General features: G+C 49.2%; 1 protein-coding gene and 1 non-coding gene across 2 annotated transcripts in view; one reads left to right on the plus strand and one right to left on the minus strand.

The window, feature by feature from the left end:
* The first annotated feature begins 1,216 nt into the window (after positions 1-1,216).
* Itgb5 (integrin subunit beta 5) overlaps positions 1,217-22,743 on the plus strand; it is a 109,764-nt gene continuing 88,237 nt past the window's right edge. The window contains exons 1-2 of the mRNA XM_041673280.1: positions 1,217-1,613; positions 15,903-15,988. Of these exons, the coding sequence (XP_041529214.1) occupies positions 1,544-1,613; positions 15,903-15,988 (156 nt within the window). The 5' untranslated portion in view covers positions 1,217-1,543. The remainder of the gene's footprint in view (positions 1,614-15,902; positions 15,989-22,743) is intronic.
* Positions 7,132-7,235, minus strand: LOC121462089. The gene has a single exon (XR_005976261.1). It is a non-coding gene; the product is annotated as a U6 spliceosomal RNA (small nuclear RNA).

The following is a 22,743-nucleotide window of genomic DNA, read 5'->3' on the forward strand; positions in this document are numbered from 1 at the left end:
TAGCGCAATATTCCTCCATCTAGCTGAACCATCCTACATAGTCCTGCCAGACAAATCAACTCTGGCACTGGCTGTCTTCCAGTTCAAAGTTCCCATTAGAAACACCACCTCTCAGCAGGAAGAAGTGTAGCCTCAAGGCCAATGCCCCGAGGGGCAGGTAAAACCTGGGCTGTCTCCACAGCGTGATTTGTTGTTGTTTTGTCCTCTGGTCGTCATCGCCCCCCCCCCCTCCCCCCACAGTTTCTCTGTGTAGTTTTGGAGACTGTCCTGGAACTCACTCTGGCCACCAGGCTGGCCTCGAACTCAACGGAGATGAGTGCTGAGATTATACGTGTGCTCCACCATTGCGCAGTGAAGCATGTTTTTATCGGACAATGGTTGGCCTCAAGTACGAATTTTAAGTCAAAACAAAAGAAGATATTACAGAACAAGTCTAAGGATGAATTTTGAGGTTTGCTATGGATTTTTGCTTACCCACACTACACTACGAACGGACTTCTGCCAGTACCATCCAGGCAAGAGTTTGGGAGGTAAGCCAAACAAAGCTCACAATCTAAATGCCTCAGGTAGGTTTTGTACCCACACCTACAGTTGGTTCTTGACCTGCAAAGGTTAGGCTGCCTTACTTAAATATTCTGAATTTGTGTGCAAAACAGCCCAGCAGTCACGTTAACCCTCAGTGCCTCAGTTTCCTCATCTAAATAACAGGAGAGATGTTATGAGTACTAAAGGAGTGAGTGAGTACACAGACAGACAGACGGCACTTAGCACGCTGCCTGTTCAGCAGTGTGTCCTCGGCTTCACCTGCGCCTCTGTTCTACTTGTCCTCCCTTGCCCGTCCGGAGCGTGGCGTCTTGGTTGAACTAGGAGGACGCCTCTGTCCCATCTCTGGCGAGGCCCGGGCTGGCATGTGCTTCTGGAATGACGAAATGGCCTGGCAGATCCAAGCGGTACCTGCCGTCCCTCCTGAAGTCATACTGTGATTGTTTTGGCCCAAGTAATCTCTGCCGGTCTAAAGGAGCGTGCCCCGCCCCCTCCCGTAGCTGCTAAGACCTGGGAGGGAGCCCCAAACTAGAAGTTTCGAACTCAGGACACCCCTCCCTACCCCCGACTCCCAAGTGCATCGGACGTGACAGCCACCTGGGTACCCCGGGACCTAGGCGTGCTGGCGGGTCCCGGAGCAGGGCGGAGCTGGTCCAGCCCGGAGCTCGCCCCGCCCCGTCCCGCCTAGCCGTAAACTGACCGAGTGGCGGCCCGCGGGAGAGAGGGGAGGAGAAAGCAGCGGAGAGTGGGGGCCGGCGGCCGAGGGACAAGGGAAGGGTCGCAGAGAGCGGGCGCGCGGGGACTCGGCGAGAGTGCGTCCTGAGCGGCGACAATTCCGGACGTCCCGGCCGGCCAGCAGGGAGGATGGTGGCGGCGGGGCGCGGGCCAGCCCGGCCGCGGGCGCCGTGAGCCCGAGTTCAGTGCCCGGCATGCGGCTGCGGTCCCCGGCCTCAGCCCCGCTCCGTCCCCCGCCGCGCGCCCCCGCCGAGCGGCGCGCACCATGCCGCGGGTGCCCGCGACCCTCTACGCCTGTCTGCTCGGGCTCTGCGCGCTTGTGCCGCACGTCGCAGGTAAGCCGCGCCGCCCGCTGCGCTCTCGGGAACTTTGCTCGCCCCGTGGCCGCTTGCAGAGAGCCGAGGGTGTGGGGCACCCGGGCGCACCCCGGAGAGACGGTGGGGCGCGGGCTGCAGATTTGCGTGCACTGCCAGGTTCCCTCCCGGGCTGAGGAGGAGCCTTCCCTTCCTGTGTAAACAGCAGGCGTCTGGTGGCCGAGCCCGAGGGCGCTGGTGACGCGGGAGGGAAGGCCTCCCCGCCCGGTGCTGGGGCCCCAGTTATGCGCTCGCCTGCACAAAGCAGCCCTTGTGGCCCACGGGGAGTGATGTGGGGGCCAAAGTGTGGCAGCCCAGCCACTCCGGAGGTCTTTAGATAGTGCAACTTTCTCTACGCCTGGTCTAAGTTGAAAGTTGTCACCTCTCTCGGCAAGTCCGAAGTCATGGCCCCACCTGGGACTCCGCCATCTGATTCTGTTCCAGTACCACGATTCACAGTGCTTTGACGGCGGAGGGGCTACTGGCTTTGCCTTAGCCAGATGTTCCCTTGTCCTGGCGGCTCTGGAGAAGCCTCAGATACCTGCGTTAAGTTTTCTGACTTGAAAGTAACAGTTAAGTCCCTAGAGAAAGGATGCTAGTCGGCGCTGGGGCTGCCAGGGACGTGAGCTTGCTCTACCTCCTCCAACCCGCTCCAAGCAGGAGCTTCCGAACTTTCTCCTTTCCGTCGGAAGTCATTGTGTATTGATTACGGGTGCGCTATGCACTTTCAATACTTGTTTGTCTTTCTGAGCCCAGCCGTTCGTTGCCTGGCTGCTTGAGGGGAGAAATCTGTTCTCCTACCGCGTCTCATTTACATGAAGGAGGTTGAGGTTTCCATCTGAGAGCTGGGAGGGTGGTAGAGGAAACAAAAAAGTCGTTCAGGCCTCAGTCCTAACTTAATACTGTAGCAAGGCTGCTTTTATGGGAAAAGAAGTAGATCGGCGAGTCCCACCCTTTCCTCTATCTGGCAACTAGTGGTGCCATCTTTGGTGTTCACGAGTCCCCAGGGAAACGCAAGGAGATATAGCTTGAATCACCACCTTCTGGAATATATCCTTGTCTACTGACCTCACTTTAGGACAGTCTTGTAGTTTGAAGTTTATGCTCGTTTTATTGTTTGGTGGAATTTTTTTTCTTTCTTTTTTTATTTTGTGATGGTGTTTTTAATTTTTTTTTTTGTCGGAACAGCAGCCTTATATTAGTTTCGTGAAATTTAAGTTTGGGAATGGCTCTAGTTTTCTTCCAGTTAGACACTATTTGGTTCTAATGAAAACTCAAACATTTCCCATGGCCAAGACTTTAATCTTTATTAGTGGAGTACCCAGCTGCCTGTCTTTATCTGTCTCTACCCCAACTCTTCCCAAATTCACCCCTCTTCCTTATGCGCCCAACTTTATATCCATTTAATAAAACACAATGAAACCAGTTTGTGCTACCTAAATACTCCTAGCCCGGTGGTCTTCAACTTGAGCCTGGCTCTGCTTACCTGGGGCTACTACTATCTTAGAGAAAACTCCCTTCCCAGCAGTTAACTGTTGCCAATAGCTCCCTGCTAGGTTTTTGCTTTTTAAATGTATCCTCACCTGGCCTGTAACTACATAGAGCATCAAATTTACAGAGATCCATTTGCCTGTACCTCCCAAGTGTTGGGACTAAAGGAGTGCCCCACCCCTCGAGGTGCCCTTCAAATTATTAGAGGCAGTTGCCTTTCATTTGTATGTAATTTCATCTCCTTGGAAGTTGCCTTGCTTCTGAACAGGATTTTCGTCCCAGAGGTGGGCCCTGGAGAGCCACGTGGCTTCCCTTTGGCTTCAGGGTGGGAGCGGTGAGCCTAGGCCCAGGGCTGTTTGGTCCTTGTACCTTATCTCGGAGCCTGGGCGGTTTGCTCCAGTGCCTTCAGAGTTAAGTTTTGTCTATTGCCCTGTGACCACAGCCTTGTCTTTTGCCGGTTTGTGCTGCCACCCCCTCCCCCCCCACCAAGTCAGTAAAATGGTGGTAGACCACCAACCTCCGGGGTGGGTTACTCCTCCTTGGAGTGCCCAGGTGCTTTGCCAGATCAGAAGGCATGGCTCATGCTGGCCCACCTTCTTTCTTTGTTACCTCTTCCTTGTGTCCTCCCTGCCCCACCCACCCCCTTTTGTCTTGAAAGGTGGCAGGAACTTTCTCCTGTTGTTTTCTCTTGCTGAGGGGAACATAATTTGAAAGGAAGTTCGTAGTTACCTGGGTGGGAGGGGCACGACAGGACTTGGTGTTGCGAGGTTTGGTGCCCATGTGGGTGTTCCTAGATACAGTGAGTGGATCCAGCAGGCCACAGACCTTACATTTAAGGGGCCGACTGGAAATAAGCCTGCAGTGTTGTCCCATCCTCACCCCCAACGGGAGGATCTCCTTATTTATTCCTGGGGCCAAGAGTCTCCGGGCTGGAACCTGACTCAGAAGGTAGCACAAACCAAGGAAGGGTTGCTCGGGCGAGGCCTCCCATGCCCTCTCCCGCTCTAAGGCAGAGCGGGGAGTTTGGTCTCACTCCTGCTGCATGGCTGGAGTCAGGCTTGCTGCCGTGGTTTATTATTTTATAAGCAATCAAATGTCCTTTTCGTGGATGCTCTGCAAATCAGAATGCTCCGAATACCAAGAGCCCCTTGTTGAATTTTGAGAATGCAAGTTGGCAGCACGGTCCTCCTCACCCTGTCCCTGGCCCACCATGGCGGTGGGCAGATGCTGGGGTGGGGGTGGAGCTGCTGGAATTTGGCTGGGTTGGCAGCTCCCTTTAGGTAACCAGGCCCAGGACACCAAAATGCAAAGGGTGGCCTCGGTTCATAGACAACTGTTTCCCCTCTGGGATTTACGTTTTAACTCCACCGTCCTCAGTCGCGGGGGGGGGGGGGGGGGGGGGGGGGGGGGGGGGCTTTTCATACAGGGGACTGAGGCAGAAGAGGGCAGGGTCTAATTAGGTCTAATTAGTATTCCTCCCCTGCTTGTTCTCCACACTATTTAGCTACTGAGGCAACGAAGAATTAAAATATCCAAGTAGTTTGGCAAATCGCCCTTTGTGGCTGCCCGCCCTAGTAACAACTTTTTTTTTCTTCTTCAGCCTGGTCATGGAAATACTCTGGGAAGTTTTTTAACAAGATCAGCAATGTGGGGGTGATTACACACAGCACTTAAATGAGAGGGCGGCTTTCAGAGGCTGGGGGTCTCCTCACAGGTGTTTTCAGTTGGCTGGGGGAGAGCTTTGGAGCCTAAGGGGTTTGTTTTCCTTTTCTTCAGTAGGGGGAATTAGTTACGTTAAAGCCCCAGTTCTCGACCTATGGGGTCGTGACCCCTTGGGTCTCACGACCCTTTCACAGGGTGGCCTAAGACTGTCGGAAAAGCAGATATTTACATTATGATTCATAGCAGTAGCAAAAATTACACTTGTGAAGTAGCAATGAAAATAATTTTATGGTTGAGGGTCGCCACAACATGGGGGAACTGTATTAAAGGGTCACAGCTTTAGAAAGGTGAGAAGCACTGCTTTAAAGAGCGGTAGACACCCATTTGCTGGTGAGGATTCTTTTTGCTTTGCTAGGGTGCGGGTTTGGGGTCGCAGGGTGAAGAGCCTGCTTCAGGGCGGCCAGTCAGCTCACCCAGGAGGCCGAGAGCTGCAGCGCAGGGCCCACCTCACTGGATCCCTTTGGCAGCCTTGCCAGAGTTTTTTCTGTCTCTGGTAAAGCCAAGGACCTACCCCTTAGATCGTCTTGCCCCTCACTCAGAGTAATGTTAAACTCTTAGATCTCATTGGTCTGCTTAGATTCTTTCAGGCTTCCGGTTCCACTGGATACCCCACGGCCTCCTGCCTTCTCTAACCACCGGCTCCTCAGGCTTCACTCTGCCCCACTGGTCATGCTGCCCCCTGCCTGGACTGTCTTCCAGGTAGCTGCTGTTCAGCTGCTTCCCTCACCCCCACGGGCCATGGGGTCTCCTGTTCAGCCATTCATGGCTTCTTTTCTTCCTTGACTTCTGTCCTCAGCACTTTCCCTCATCTACTGTCCTGACCTGCCCCTTCTCCATGTCTGTCCCCCACCCCACTCCCTCAGAGGTTTCACTTTGAAGTCAGGGTCTGTGTGGGCAGCTGCTGTTAGGAGGTGCTTACTGGGGGAGGGAGACCACATTGCAAGGTGTCAAGATTCATTGAGCTGGAATCCATGATAAAGGCCCGTTGCTTCGACCCCTGAACTGTGTGTGCTGACATTGTGTGTGACAGACATTTCCCCTGTTTATAGACACTGATTTTTTTTTTTTTTACTTGATTAGGTGGAGTTTTATGTTTGGGGAGGAAGATTATAGGGGTAACTGGTTGCCTCCTTTTTTCCTTCTCTTTTCGAGACAAGGACCCATTCATCCCAGGCTGGCCTCAAGCTCTCAGGTCCTTGAACTCATCCTTCTGCCTTCACCTCCTGGGCACTGAGCTAAATACTCCATTTTTGCAGCGCTGGGTCCTAAACCCAGGGCTTTAAGCAGGAATTTAGCACTAAACCAACTAGCTACATCCCCAGCCTTTGCTTGCCTTAGTTGAGCTGGTTCCCGGGTTAGGAGCACATGATGCTCTTGCAGAGGACCCTGGCTTGATTCCTAGCACCCACATGAGGTGGCGCACAACGACCTGTAACTCCAGCTCCAGGGGATCCAGCATCTGAGGGCATCAGCATGCACGTTCACACACCCGCACACAGACCCATACACATAGTGAAAAGTAATACAATTGTTAAAGCATATTTTATTTAAAAATGTGTGTGTGGTGTATTGCACAGGTGCGTGCATATGTGTGTGTATATATGCATGCCAGTGAGCATGCATGTAGAGAGGCCAGAGGGGGACACTGGATATCTCCCTCCACTGCCTTCTATCCCTGTTCCTTCTCAGTGAGACTGGCTCTCTCCCTGAACCTGAAGTCCACCGTTTGACTGAGCTGGCTAGCTGCCTGTCTCTGCTTCCCAGTGCTGGGGTTTCAAGTACGTGGGGCTGTGCTCAACTTTTATGTGAGTTCCAGGGATTGGAACACACGTCTTCATGTTCGCATAACAAATCTGTCACCACTAAGTCACCTCTATGGCCTCTTGTCTCCAGTTTGTTAAAGTGTGTGTGTGTGTGTCTGTGTGCACGCATGCACGTGTGTGTGTGTCTTTGTGTGCCATGATGTGTGTATGGAGGGGAGAGGGCGACTTTCAGGACTCAGTTCTCTCTACCTTGTTAGGGCAGCACCTCTCTTGTTTCTGCTGCGATGTGCGCCTGAGGTACTGGAGGCTAACTGGACCCTCGAGCCTCTGCGCAATTCTGCTTCTGCCTCCCAGGAGTGCTGGCATTACAGATGTGTGCCACCACAGCTAGCTTTTTTACTTTCATCTGGGGATTGAATTCAGGCCACTAGGTTTGTGTGGCACACCTTTTACCTGTTGAGCCAACCCCAGTGGCCTCCCCCATTTTTGAATATGTAATATACTCAAGTGATTTTTCTTTCTGTTCTAACATGGAACTCTTCACGAATCTACGAGTCATCTGTGTGCGGAGGCCATGCCAGTCTTCTCTGTATTGTTCTATTGTTCCTGTTTTTGCATATGTCTTTACTCCTGTCTTTTCTCATTACCCTTTAGCCCAGGATAGTCCCCTGATGGCCCTGTCCTGCACAGTCCCTGTTAGATCCTCATACATCAGTGTTTCTTTCTTTCTTTTTTTTTTTTTTTTGGTTTTTCGAGACAGGGTTTCTCAGTGGTTTTGGAGCCTGTCCTGGAACTAGCTCTTGTAGACCAGGCTGGTCTCGAACTCACAGAGATCCACCTGCCTCTGCCTCCCAAGTGCTGGGATTAAAGGCGTGCGCCACCACCGCCTGGCTACATCAGTGTTTCTATAACATGTTAGACTTATCTGTCTTCTCTTTTTATTCAAAAGCAGCATTAAATATACTTCTGCATCTTGCTTTTTATTTTTTTATTTTATCATTATTTATATTTATTTATTTCTGAGACAGGGTTTCTCTATATAGCCCTGGCTGTCCTGGAACTCACTCTGTAGTCCAGTCCACCTGCCTCTCCCTACTGAGTGCTATCCAGGGCTATGAACCCCCAACAAACCAATCAATTAAAACATGCAAGTCATCTCTGTAGTGGTGTGGGTCTTTGGCAGACATCTGATGTCCAGAAAGGCAGTCTGAGGATGATAGATTGAGGTAGCACCTTGCTAGGACGTAGTTGAATTTTGTGGTACCATCATCTTTAGACATGACTGTTTAGTTGCTGAATTCCATGTTGGAAACCCCGTGGTTGGAAACCACACGTATGACAAACGTGTGGGGCACAGCTCAGGTGTGGGGAGCAGCACCCCAGTGACTTGCCACCCTTAAGCCCAAAGGGTCAGGCTGATTTGGTACCTGCTTTTACTCATTTCCGTTATCCCGCGGGATGTTTTGCATCAGGGCATTATAACTGTTGTCTGTCGTCTTCACTAGTAGCTGTGCGACTTTGGATGGTCAGGGTGGGCCGCCGTGAGAAGGGCTGCCTAGTGCAAAGGTGGCCTGGAGGGTCCAACAGAAAGTGAGGCCAGAGGACTGGCACCTTGAGCTGTTGGCTGTCGAGGGACCAGGCAGGAAGGGTTGGATTAGGAAAAACATTTCACACATCTTGGACAGACGATAGGCCGGACGTGGACTGCCTGGATATGGTTGGTGAGAGAGGGGGCTGAGTCAATGAGTTTTGAAAGCAGAGCGTGTTTTTAGATCGTATTTAGTAATAAACCCCGAATGAGACTTGAAGTTACGGAGTTTCAGAGCGTGGAAACTGAGCTGGGAGTAGTGACTGCAGACAAGGAGAGATGTGGCTGCTGGCTGGCCAATAGCTCCTATCTCTGCGACCTAGACACAACATTGCGACACTGGTGAACTCCGGCTGCTTGGCCTTGTAGTCATTGCTTCCTTCCTTTTCAAAGGCTCTGTGGTGCCAGTGAGTCATGTGGCCAAATCCCAGCTGTGAAATATTAATAGGTGGAGAGCGGAGATGCCAAGTGACTCTGTCACTGGGATGTGCATGGCAGACACACAGCCTAGGGTTTGGGGTTGTGTCTGCTGCTAGACACCCCTCAAGCTCCAAGGAGCAGCACCGGTGGTGACCGCTGTAGCTCTCACCTCCCCGGTCCAGAGCTTAGATATCAGCACTCACTTCATGCAGAGTATCTGGAGTCTGGATTTGTCCCAAGGGCAGCCTAATTTTAGGGCAGTTGAATGTCGTAAAACCACTTCATTATCGAGTGTGAATCTGGAGTATTAATAGAAATAACTACGAAAGCAGAGTCACTGGTGTTTTTATGGCTTTCCAATACGGTTTTTGTTTGTTCTTGTTTTTTTTTGAGACAGACTCTCACTCTGGCCCAGGCTGGCCTGGAACTCATTATGTCCCATGTGTGACAGCCTAGGCTCCCCCTCCATAGTGATGAGATTACAGGCACGAGCCACCACCCAGCTGGCCGACTGTTGTCACACCAGGTCTCCATCATGTCAGCCATCTCTTATTAATAGTTCAGGTCTTTGGAGGTGGTAGACCGGAAGACTCAGGACTGTCAGAAAAGAGAATTTGCCCTGCTGGGCTCTGGGTCCTTAGCCTGGACTCCTGGGGCTCAGGTAATCAGAAGTGCTAGCTGTGAATTCATGTGGTTGTGAGGGCTCTGACCACAGACTCCTTTCAGGCCACAGTGTGATTAGCAATGTCCTCCAGGAGCTGTGGAGCTCAGCGGGCCACAGCCTCCCTGTGTCTGAGAGGCAGGGACCACTTGCGGCACCCTGTGGCAGCACTTGACAGCTGGGACCCCTGTGGACCTCCTGGTCAATAAGACTCCTGTTCCTGGTCTTTGTCAGCTTTCCTTATGTGGCAGCTCAACTAGCTCGCCTGAAAACACTCCCACTTCTAGGCTCTTAAAGTCCCATAGTTCCATTACTTTGCAGAAGGGTGCGTGTGTGCATGCGTGCGTGCGTTTGTGTGTGTGTGTGTGTGTGTGTTTGCAGAGATGTGTATGTCTGTGTGGGGAGAGGCCAGGTGCTTTTTCCAAACAAGGTTTCTCTGTGTAGCCCTTGTTGAACTGGAACTTGACTCAAGAGATCCGCCTGCCTCTACCTCCCAAGTGCTGAGATTAAAGGTGCATGCTACCACCGCCCAGCTTTTTATTTTCTTAAAAAACAAGCAAAAAAAAAAAAAAAACCAAAGCAAACAAACAAACAGAAACCACCAAAACAGCCAGGAGGGCTTGTATGTGATGAGGTTGAAGAGGGGCAGAGAAAAGCAACTTAGGTTTCTGACAGGGCCATTTGGCCAAGACTGGAACTTTTGCAGCACACACACACACACACACACACACACACACACACACCTCTGTTCTCAAAGGTTTCCGTAGATATTTGAAAATTGCTGCCTTACAACTGGAAAGGAGCCAGGCAGTGGTGGCTCACGGCTTTAATCCCAGCACTCGGGAGGCAGAGGCAGGCGGATCTCTTGAGGTCAGCCTGGTCTACAGAGCAAGTTCCCGTTCAACCGGGGCTACACAGAGAAACCTTGCTTGGAAAAAGCACTTCCCCCCTTCTCCCCCCCCCCACCCCACATACACATCTTTGCAAACACACACACAGATACACACACACACACACACACACACACACACACACACACACACTCGTCTGTCCCATCTCCATTTGGTACCTTTACTAACAATCTCACTCCCCACCCTGTGTGCCCTTGGCAACCACCATTCTGTTCTCTTTCTGTAGATTCCATGAGCTCTCTGCATGCAGCCCCTGGTCTCACGGGGACCAGCCTTGACCTTTGGACCTTCTTGCTTCCTCTTCCCTAACACTGGGTGCACAGGTGTATACCACCTCACCTGCTGTGGAAACTGTTGATGGAGCCCAGAACTTGCTGAATGCCAGGCGAGCACTGCACCAAGCTACATCCTAGCCCTAGATCTATAATCCATTTTGAATTGTTTTTTGTATGTGGGGTGAGTTAGGGGTATAGTTTCATTCTGTTACATGTGGGTGGCTGCTTGTCTCAATGCTGCTTACTGAAGAGACCGAACTTTCATTGTGGTTGTTAGCGCCATTGCCCAAAATCTGTTGACCATAAATGTGAAGTTTTAGTTTATGGGCTCTATTTTGTTCCACTGATCTGTGTGTCTGCTTTTTAATTTTATTTTATATTATTTTTATTTTGGAGAGGTGTATTGTAAGGAGGTTGCTTGTTTGTTCCCGGCTGCTCAGACAGGCAGGGCCAGAGGTGGGGCTGGTTTTGAGGCAGGATGAAAAGCAGGGAGAATTTGGGGGCCGTGAGGAGGATAGGAGCCCCTCACTCAGGATTTTGGTTGAAGCCGCTCTGCAGAAAATCAAGAACAATTACCAGCTGTTTAAAGCTTCCTTCTTCCCATCTGTAAACCTGCAGTTTTCTAGGAATTTCGCCAGAATCCCCATTTACAGAGAAAGGGCTTCCTCTAAAGAAAACCCTTGAGCAGCCTCTGGCTTCTGGTTTTTCTTTATCAGATTATAATCCCGCCAGAGGTGTCACTCTTATCAAGACACAACAGGAACTAGAGAGGTGATGGCACAGTGATTAAGAGCACTGTGGCTCTTCTAGAGGATGCAGGTTTGGTTCCTCTACTCACAGGGAGGCTAACAACCATCTGGAAGTCCAGTTCCAGGAAATCTGACACCCTCAGGCCTGGACGCTGTGCACCTACATCCGGGCAGGCAAAACTCTCCTGCACAAAAGCAAAATAAGTCTTTTCAGGAACCTCTTTTTCATAATTTATGTATTTTTATTTCTTTTATTTATTATTTTTATTTCTTTTGGTATTTAACTTGCATGTATATCTGTGTGAGTCTGTCAGATCTTGGAGTTAGAGCCAGTTGTGAGCTGCCATGTGGGTGCTGGGAATTGAATCCTCGTTCTCTGGAAGAACAGTCAGTGCTCTTAACACTAAACCATCTCTCCAGCCCCCAGTAAACTCTTGAAGTACCTTGAGAGACACCAAAATGGTCTCTATGGGTAATGCCTACTCTCCATTGAGGAGCCCACACTTACACATGGGTGTGTCTGACTTTCTTCTTATGCTTATGCTAAAATGTCTTCAATCAGAATCTCTCAACTCTGCTTCATAAACTGGCTAGTCCTGAAATTCTTCCCATGTTAAAGCCGTGAACCCTGCTTTGACCCAAGTGAAGGCCCGAAAAGATTAGGGAGCTCCATCTGCTGAGGGCAGTGGGAGCCGCGGACATTTTGATTAGTGTAGCTTGGTAGTGTATTGGAAATTGGCGAGTAAGAGACTGCCAGCTTTTGTTTTTTTTTGTTCAAGACTGCTTTGCCTCTTTGAGATAAATTTTAGGATTTCTTAAAACAATTTTAGTGAAAAGTGCACAGGACATGGATAGGACCTGCATGGCTCTGCAGGTCCCTTTGGGTAGCATATGCCTTTTAAACAGTTATTCATTGTTCCAAGCCTTGCACATATCTGTACCAGGGTTTTTATTTTGGGCCACCAGCCAGCTCCCAAATAGCGACCTGGAGACTTACTACTAGTTTTGAATGCTCAGCCTTAGCTTAGCTCTTTTCTGGCTAGCTCTTTTAATTCAGCCTGTTTCTCTTTATCTACCTTTTGCCTTGGGCTTTTTACTTTTCTTTCCTTCTGTATATCTTACTTTCACTGCTTCTCACTGGCTGATGGCTGCCTGGCTTCTGGCCCTGGGGGTCTCCCTTTTTTCTCTCTTCCTCCTTCTCCCTTTCCTCTTTCCTCTCAACCTAGATTTCTCCTATTTATTCTCTCTGCCTGCCAGCTCCACCTATCCCTCTCTCTGTCTAGCTATTGGATGTTCAGCTCTTTATTAGACCAATCAGGTGCCTTAGGCAGGCAAGGTGAAGCAAATGCAACACATCTTTACATAATTAAGCAAATGCAACATAAACAAAAGTAACACACCTTTACACAAAGTAATATTCTGCATCATAAACAAGTGTAACACATCTTTTCCTAGCTAAAGTAATAATTCTCTAACGCATGTCACTCCATTTTTTTTCCCTCCCAAGATAGAGTTTCTCTGTGTAGTCCTGGCTGTCCTGGAACTTGCCCTGTAGACAAGGCTGGCCTCGAACTCAGAGACCTGCTGCCTCTGACTCCCAAATGCTGGGATCACTGCCCAGTGTCACTCAATTTTTTAAAGCCTATTTAATGTGTGTGACTGTTTTGCTCTGTGTGTGTACATGTGCCATTTGTGTGCCTGATTCCTGCAGAGATCAGAAGAAGGCACTGGATTCCTGACTAAAGTTACAGATGGTTGTGAGCTGCCATGGCCTCTTCAAGAGCAGCAGTGCTCCTAATTGCTGAGCCTTCTCTCTCACCCCTTTCTTTCCTTTCCTTTCCCTTTCTTTTCCTTTTCCTTTCCCTTCCCTTCCTTCCTTTCTTAAATTGGAAATCCCTTTCATTATTAATTTATTTCTGAGTTGTTTGCTCGTGTTTTGACGTTGTTGTGTATGTGATTATTTTCTTTTCTTTTAGCGGGGTAGTGGTTTGAGACAGTGTTTCTCTGTAGCTTTAGAGCCTGCCCTGGAACTAACTCTTGTAGACCAGGCTGGCCTTGAACTCACAGAGATCTGCCTGCCTCTGCTCCCCGCCTCTGCCTCCTGTGTGCTGGGATTAAAAGCGAGTACTACCACTGCCTGACTGTGTTCATTTTCTTTTTTTCCACATAGCTTGCTGTTAGTGTATAGAACTGTACTGATTATTTACAATATTAGTTTTTTATTTACTTTTGTATGTGTGCGTTTCTGTGTGTGTTTGCTGCAATGTGCGTGTATAGGTCAGAGGATAACTGTGGTTGACTCTCTCCTTCCACCTGTACATGACTTCCAGATATTGAATTTAGGTCACCATGTCCGGCAAGTGACTTTATCCACTGAGCTATCTTGTGGGTCTCTAGATGTAATTATTTTTATGATATTTAGTGGAACACGGGAACACTTTGCTTTTCCCTGTATTTCTTTGCCATTGTCTGTTTAATTTTCTTTGTTTTACTTTCCTCCTTTAAGAACCGAACTGTTATCAGACATGTTGATACATTTTTGTAATCATAGCCATTGGAGGCGGAGGCAAGAGGATTGGGAGCTGGGGCCAGAAAGAAAAGTAAGCAAAACCAAACAAAAACAAGAGTCGCGAACCTTCTTCCTCCACCCAGTGTGCACTTCTGTCCTTTTTACAGAGCAGTGACCAGTAGACGTGTTGGTCTGTTAGCGACTAATTGGGTCATTCTCATTCAGAGAAAATTGCTTGAGCCACACACAAGCTCTGCTCTTGGCCAGAGGCCATTAGCACTGTTTCTGACAGGAAGGGAAAAACAGCCATCAACTCCGCCAAGGACACCTGTGCTATTGGTGCTGCAGAGGAGGGATGAGGGAGGTCATTAGATTTAATGTCACTGCCGCAGTGGAGACCTTTCCCCCAGACAAGTGGGGTGGGAGAGGGAAGGCTTGTCTGGCTCCAGTTCCCTTCTTAGCTTCTAGCTTTTCTTTTACAATCAGGAATGTGTGCTGGATTAATTTTTTTTTAATTTTTTTTTGTTTGAAATATTTATTTACTTATTATGTATACAATATTCTTTCTACATGTATGCCTGCAGGCCAGAAGAGGGCACCAGACCTCATTACAGATGGTTGTGAGCCACCATGTGGTTGCCGGGAATTGAACTCAGGACCTTTGGAAGTTGGAAGAGCAGGCAATGCTCTTAACCGCTGAGCCATCTCTCCAGCCCCCATGCTGGATTAATTTTTAAAAGTCCTTTATTTTTATTTTTCGAGAAAGGGTTTCTCTGTATCCTGGAGCTCTGTAGACCAGGCTGGCCTCGAACTCACAGAGATCCACCTGCCTCTGCCTCCTGAGTGCTGAGATTAAAGGCGTGCGTCACTGCTGCCCAGCGAAGTCCTTTATTTTTAAAAATTTATTTTCATGTATGTGTACACACACGTTGGGTGTCCTGCTCTGTCACTGTCCTCAGGGTCTCTCACTGAACCCGAGCGAGGCTGGTGGTCAGCAAGTCCCAGCGACTCTCTTCTGTCTGTTCCCCGAGCAGTGCTGGGGCTGCAGCTGTGTGTATGGCCAGGCCACGCTTTTTAGGCAGGTGCTGGGAATTTGAACTTAGGTTCTCGTGCTTGCGCCTCTGCTGAGCCATCTCAATAGCCCCAGAATCAACACTGCCCCTCTTCCTCCTTCCCTCACTCCCTCCCTCCCTTTGATAAGGTAGCCCTGGCTGATGTGGTACCTGTCTGCTTCTGCCTCCCGAATGCTGGGATAAAGGCATGCACAACATTAAAACTAACGTGAAATGAGTTTTGAAAGACGATCTCCCTGTGTAGTTTAGCCAGTCTGGAATTCTCTATGTAGCTCAGGCTGGTCCAGCTACTGATCCTCCTGACTCTCCTGCCAGGATTATAGGCATGAGCCACTCCGCCTAGTGTTTTCTCAGTGCCTAACAGAGACACCCATAGGCTTTTCCTCCTTGACCTGTTAGTAGATTTGCTGAATCAGTGGGTTCCTTTATCTTAACCAGCGTGTGTTTCTTCTTCTCTAAGGGGTGTGTGCTGACATGGAGTAGCTGCAGATTTTGATGAGATAGTATCCCAAGTAATTGGATTTCAGAATTTTATTTTTAACACCTAAATGAAACCAATCCCCCCCCACACACACTTTCCCCCCATTTTTGGGTACTCTAAGTGTAAAAGGACCTTTTCCTTCAGTCAAAGGAGGATGCGTTGAGTTACAGGGAAAAGAGATGGTGCCCACGTGGACACAGCAGAAGTAGGAGTTGCTAAGGTAAAGGCACGTGCTTGGCAGCGACTCCAGAGACTGTGCTGGCTTCAGCAAAGGAACTTTGACCTGAAATTAGCACTGGGGTCCTCTAGCCCCGCACCTGTTAAGGGAGTGACTCCCATCCTGTCCCTCTCCCAGGCACTTAAAGACTTAATTACTGATGTTTTATTATTATTAATTATTATTGCTAGCTCGTGTGTGTGTGCACATGTGTAAAAGGCCAGGAGAGGGCATCTGATTCCTCGGAACTGGAGCTAGAGTTGGTGGTGAGCTGCCGATGTGGGAGCTGGGAACTACACACTGGTTCTCGGGGAGAGCAGCAAGCGCTCTTAACCACTCAGCCCTCCCTCCAGCCCTGCCAGTGATGTTTATGCCAGGAACTAATCAATGCATCCTCATCTCGCTTTGAAGGGCTCAACATCTGCACTAGCGGAAGTGCCACCTCATGTGAAGAGTGTCTGCTGATTCACCCCAAATGTGCCTGGTGCTCCAAAGAGGTAGGTGTGATGGGGAGGGAGAAGAGGGAGCGGGCGGGCTGGTGGGAAACCGTAGCACACAGATGTGCACCAGAAGCTGAACGGATGCTGGCCCACTCACAGGTCTCTGACTTGTTCTGGATGTTTGCCTGAGTGTTCTACTGCAGATTAGACCTTCAGCCCTCACCTCAGCTCTCCGGGTTATTCTGAGACAGTCTTGTTAAGTTGCCTGGGCTGGGTTTGAATTTTCTGTCTAGCCTAACTAAGCAAGCCTCGAATTCGCAGCCTTCCTTATCTCTAGTACCCGAGATTGTAGGCCTGTGCCACCAGGCCCATCTCAAAGCTTCATTCTCTGGGTCCTTTCTTGTTTCATTTGTGTGTGCCCAGTAGGCAATGCTTTATTGAGCATTAAGCTATGTTCTTCCCTCAGTAGACAGGGTTGTTCACCGGGTCACACTTTTCTTTGGTTTTCATTATCGGGGACTGGATGCAGGGCCTTGATCTACCACTGAGCTGAATCCCCAGCCCATAGACTCTGGCCCCTTTGTAGCGCTGAATGTTAATTGGAGAAACCAGATTGTGTTCTCTTTCATGTGGGAACCAGTGAGGGCTCGGCTGTGGTCTCCTGAGCGTTAGACAAGCGTTCTGAGGAAGAGCTGAGCTTGGGGAGTGAGTTTCTTGTGTAACAATTAAAAGCAGGCCTTGGACTGGTGGTCTCCATAAGTACCCAATGTAAAATAATGGCTCTGCCTTTAGAGGAAGTTTGTTTTTTGTTTTTTTTTTTTTTAAAGTTTATTCTGAACCACTGTGGCCTAGGGACAAGGATTCCAGTATGTTCTACCATGGACAAGTTAAATGAACTTTTGTAGTCACAGAACAAAAAGGAAGACAGACAGACATTTGCTGCTCACATTGGTGGCAGCATCTGGCAGGCTCTACCCAAAGCTGGGGATCTCTTTCATAGGTTCTCTTATTCATTCATTCATTCATTCATTCATTTGTGTATTTTTCTTTTCAAATTCTTAGTTAGAGACAGGGTCTCACTATGTAGCTTGGCTGTTCTGGAACTCATTATGTAGACCAGGCTGGCCTCCAACTCACAGAGCCCTGCTTCTGCCAAGTGCCGAGATTAAAGACATGCACCACCATACCCAACCCTCATTTTTTTTTTAAATTTTTAATTATGTGTATATGGTGGGTTTGTTCAGTGAGTGCAGAGGCCAGAGCCATCAGATCCTCTGGGCTGGAGTTGCAGGTGGGTGTGAGCTGCCCGCCATGGTTCTGGATCTCTGGGTAATATGCTCTCACTGACTGAGCCATCTCTCCAGTCCTATAGACTGCATCTTTTCTTCTGTAAGGTCAGTGATGGTCGCTATTAATTGTCAACTTGGTAGAGCCTAGAATCGCCTGAGAGATGGGTCTCTGGTCAGGCCTGGGGGAGTTTTCTTGATTACATTGAATGCGGAAGACCCATCCCAGTGGCTGGAGCCATTCCTCTGCCTGGGGTCCTGGACTGTAGAACTCGAGAAAGGGAGAGGAGTGACAGCATGCTTCCGGCAGTCTCGGCTTTGTGATTGCGGGTGCATGTGAGCAGCTGCCTCAAGCCCCTGCTGCTGTGACTTCTTCAATATGATGCATGGTACCCTAGAACTGTGGGGGACCATTCCTAGAACTGTGGGGGTAGAACTATGGTAGACCTTTCCTAGAACTGTGGGGGGGACCATTCCTAGAACTTTGATGGACAATTCCTAGAACATTGATGGACAGTTTCTAGAACTGTGGGCCAGAATAAACCCTTTCTCCCCTAAATTGCTTTTATTGGAGTCTTTTATCATAGCACCAAGAAAAGAAACCAAGACAGGGTCTGTAGCCCAGGCTGGCCTCAGGCTCCCGTGTAGGTGAGGATGATTGTGGATTTCTGGTCCTCCTCCTTCCGCAGGCTGTGAGTGCTGGGACCACAGACTACGCTACCACTTGCAGCGCCTGCACTACAGGAGGGTACGGAACTAAGCTGGAGACTTAAACACACACACACACACACACAGATAGACAGAAACACGGGGACACGGGTCATTCTTGATACAAGAGTGCCAAATTTATTGTGCTCCAGGAACACTTATGTAGGGATCCTTAACTGATAGCCGTGCCCCAGCTCTCGGGATCTTTCAGCGGCAGGCCTCATCAGAACCCACTCCCCTGCCATCAGGGTCTCGTGCTCAGAGCAGCTGCAGGCACAGGTAAACAAGTTGTTTTGCTCAGTTCACTCCGCAGGCAAAGAAAATCAAGGGGCCAGGGATCTGCAGCCCCCATCAACCACTCTTGGCTGATGTGGTGCTGAGGGTTGAAATTAGAACCTAGTACGTGTAGGGCAAGCACCCTGCCAACTGAGCTGCATCCCTAGCTCTCTTTCATAGGCTTTTGCTGCTACAGCATTCTTAGTTTTAGGATTGGTGGAGCCCGGAGTCTGCCATGCCCAGTAAGAAGTTTGTTTGAAAGTTGGATGAATACTATGGGTAAATAGATATTAAAGGGCCCAAGACTGCCCAGAAAATTTTGATTCTTGACTTACAGCAGTACAGCTCTCCTTAATTATGAAGCTCTAGTCAGGTTGCAGGGTCCTTACTAAACACTCATCTTCCTTAGAGAACACCATTTCACTGTTTCCCATGGCATTCTCTCATGAATATCATGGCATGCCAGATGTCATGAATGACTGACATCTTTACTTATGGCCTATTTATTTAATGCTTATTAGATAGTTAGCCTCCATGGAATGATTTTATTTAAAAGAGATATAGCCAGGCATGATGGCACATGCCTGAGATCTCAGCACTTAGGAGGTTTAGGCAGGACGACCTTAGGTTAGAGGCCAACATGGGCTACACAGCAAGACCCCATGTCAAAAGCCAAACAAGGGCTTGAGAAATGGCTCAGCCAGCAGTTAGGAACACACGCTGCTTTGCAGAGGACCCAAATTTGGTTCCCAGTACCCATACCCATGTGCAATAGCTCACAACCACCTGTAACTCCAGCTCCAGGGAGTCTGACACCCTCTTCTGCACTTGGAGAATAACTATGCTTAGGTGTACACATACCCACACATACAGACACACATATAACACATAATTAAAATTAGAAAAAGTCAAAATGAAAATAAGACCGTCATTTTTCTTTTTCTTTTCTTTTTTGAAACAGAGCCTCACTATGTAACCCTGGCTGACTTGGAACTCTCTATGTAGACCAGGCCTTTTGCCTCTGCCTGTCAAGTGCTGGTATTAAAATATGGTGTGATTTTGTTTTATCTTTGGCACAGTGGTCATGCCTTAATCTACTGCTATTTCAGCCAGCAGTTGTGACTCCACAGTTACAGGCCTGCTTTTCTGGCAGCAGCCCAGCTGCTCAGGCCATAGCTTGGCATGAATTCTGTTCCCACCGGCACTGTCTCTGCTGCTGCTACTAAAGGTAGCTTTAACTAAATCTCTGTTCTGATTATAAATAAGACTTGAGATTCAAAGGCTGCAGTGAAAACCTGCTAGCTCAGAGAACTAGTTAACGTTCTCTCCTTACTGATATCTCTCTGAAAAGGCCCATTCTTCCAGTCCGCCGAGCAAACTGTGCCACTCCAAATCCCTCACCGTTCCTTCTGGTGCATCCCTCTATCTCTTTTAGGTGCCCTCTGATGCTCTATGATTACTTTCTGTCAACTAGTTGCTAACTCAGCCTCCTGACCCAAGGTTAATTTTATTTAACTAATCTAAGTGCAAACTCGGGGTTCACAGTGTGACCAAATAGCCCCAACAGTGTGATGCCCAGCTCTTTTTTTTTTTTAAAGTCCTATAGGAAGGAATAGCTTGGGTGATGTTAGATATATTATTATAAAGCAATGCAAATATTAGGCAGTTGTTTTAGTGAGTGTTCTATTGCTGTGAGGAGACATCACAACTGCAGCAACTCTTAGAAAAGAAAGCATTTAACTGGGCCTTGTTTAGAGTATCAGAAGTTTAATCCATTAGTATCATGGAGGGAAGCATGGTGCACACAGGCAGGCGAGGTCCTGGAGAGGAACCGAGAGTTCTACATCTGGATTCGCAGGAAGAGAAAGAGCCACTGGGCCTGGCTTGAGCATTTGAAACCCAAAGCCCACCCCCCAGTAACACACATCCTCTAGCAGGGTCACACCTACTCTCTACAAGGCCATACCTCCTAATCTTTCTCAAGTAGTACCATTTCCTAATGACCAAGTTTTCAAATATTTGAGCCTATGGAGGTTGTTTCTCTTCAAACCACCATGCCAGTCTTCCTTCCTTCCTTCCTTCCTTCCTTCCTGGATTTACTGCCTTACAAATACAAACATGATACTCAGTCACTAGGAAAATGACATCATATACACCAGGATATATTTAGTATCAGAATTGCTGCCAGTTTGGCACAAAGTGTGTCAGTAGAAGCAGGGAGGCATAAAGTACACTTTACATAACATCTTGGTTCATGAGGGACATGTGCTCCGAACAATGTTTTGCATGAATTAAGCACCATATTAATCTCATTGTAAAGTATTAATATTTGGAACTCACTCTGTAGACCAGGCTGCCCTCGAACTCACAAGAGACCCGCCTGCCTCTGCTTGTGGAGTGCTAGGATAACATATGTGTGCTGCCACGCCTAGCTGAGCTTCTTGTCTTAAAGGAAGTTTCCAGATCACTTTTTTAAACTGTTGTTAGAACCGTGGAGACAAGCTCTCCCTTTGTGAGTAAAAGAAAGCAGCCCTGTAGTTTGGGCTGGCTCAGCCTGACAGTGTGGTGTGTGGGAGGAGTAGGGGATAGCTTCTGGAGCTAATAATAATGCACTTGTTTTATTGATGATATTCTGAGTCCCAGAGAGGTAGAGCAACTCCTTCAGAGCCACACACACATGTCTGGGCTAGGATTTGCCAGCTTCACTTCACTTCCCAACCTCAGATGACAGTGCCTCTTAGCACATGGACTCAGCAACCCCCGTGCAGCAGGGAGTATATAACTGAACAAATTACTCCAAGAAAGGAGTCTATATGGAACCAACCACTTCCTGTTTGTAGTATCTTTGTTATGAGCCTTCTCTGGAACCGTTTTTGGTTCTCTGTGACGTCCAAGACAGATCCAGGTTCTACGGTACCTGCTTCCTGCTCACTGCTGTCCCTGGCCTACCCTTGACTGCTGAGACTTCTGAGTGTCACTTGGTAAAGCCCACATAATGCCCCACACTGCCACCTCTCCCCGGGGGCCTCCAGCTGTCCCTTCTTCCCTTTGCTAACTACTTCTGCTTGTTAAGGATGAGTTCAAGCCTGTCTATTCTGTGAAAACTTTCCACAGTAGGCCCATCTGTCCGTCTGTCCATCCATCTACTCACCTGCCCATTCATCTATCAGAATATGAGAACGGGAACTCCCTCCGCCGGTCACTGCGGGCATGGCTTTCATCTGCTCATTGCTGTACCCTCGCTCACAGTGTGCTCGCCTGGAGCGGTTGCTCAGTGGGTATCAGCTCAAGGACTTTGTCGGATGGCTCTTTATTACATGCTGTGTTCAGGTCCTGACTTGCTCGTTGCCCTTGTCTCCCAGGATCTCTGTATTATGACCCTTCTCCCATACTTATCTCCTCTTACTGGGCTGTTTCCCTACCTGTTGCCAATGAAATAATCATCTTTTCTTGTTTTATTCATATCATACCCAGTGTCCTTCTGAGGCTGGAACAGGAGTTCATATCTGATGAAAGAGGCTTGCTAAACAAGCACGCCCTGCATCTTAGGGTGGCTTTGAACATCTGATGTCCCTGTTTCTACCCCCTAAGCCTTAGGATTGCAGGTGTGTTTGCTTGTTTGTTTACACAGTGTCTTATGATATAGATCAGGCCGGCCTCAAATTCATCATCTGCTTCTGCCTCCTGAGTGCTGGGGTTTTCAGGTGTGAGGTATTTCACTGGCCCACACGGCTACTGTTAATGTCTTAAAATAGAATAAAGGTGACGTTACCCAGTACCTAGCCTTACTGGATGTACATGAGGTTCAGTGAACTGAACCTCCCAAATGGCTGAATGAGTCATCTGGTAAACAGCCGTTGCTGCCTATGAGCATATTCTGGTAAAATGGGCCGTGGGTTCTGGGAGCCAGGGTCTCTTTTTTACTCTGTTTCTTCCTTTCTTATACAACACTTCCAAAAGACTGACCTGATACTGACAGTGAATAAATCATCCTAAGTGACACATCGTTGGTCTAGCCCACACACGGGGTCCCTGGCTAGCCCACACACGGGGTCCCTGGCTAGCCCACACACAGGGTCCCTGACTAGTCCACACACGGGGTCCCTGGCTAGCCCACACACGGGGTCCCTGGCTAGCCCACACACGGGGTCCCTGGCTAGCCCACACACGGGGTCCCTGGCTAGCCCACACACGGGGTCCCTGGCTAGCCCCCACACGGGGTCCCTGGCTAGCCCACACACGGGGTCCCTGGCTAGCCCACACACGGGGTCCCTGGCTAGCCCCCACACGGGGTCCCTGGCTAGCCCCCACACGGGGTCCCTGGCTAGCCCACACACGGGGTCCCTGGCTAGCCCACACACGGGGTCCCTGGCTAGCCCACACACGGGGTCCCTGACTAGTCCACACATGGGGTCCCTGGCTAGCCCACACACGGGGTCCCTGGCTAGCCCACACATGGGGTCCCTGGCTAGCCCACTGGGTACCCTCTCTGCTTGCACAGAGCCTCATTCTTGGCTGTACTGGAGCAGCTTCCCAACTCTG

This window comes from Microtus oregoni, unplaced genomic scaffold (assembly GCF_018167655.1).
Source record: "Microtus oregoni isolate MIOR12 unplaced genomic scaffold, Mior012 000023F_ref0000262, whole genome shotgun sequence".
NCBI lineage: Eukaryota > Metazoa > Chordata > Mammalia > Rodentia > Cricetidae > Microtus > Microtus oregoni.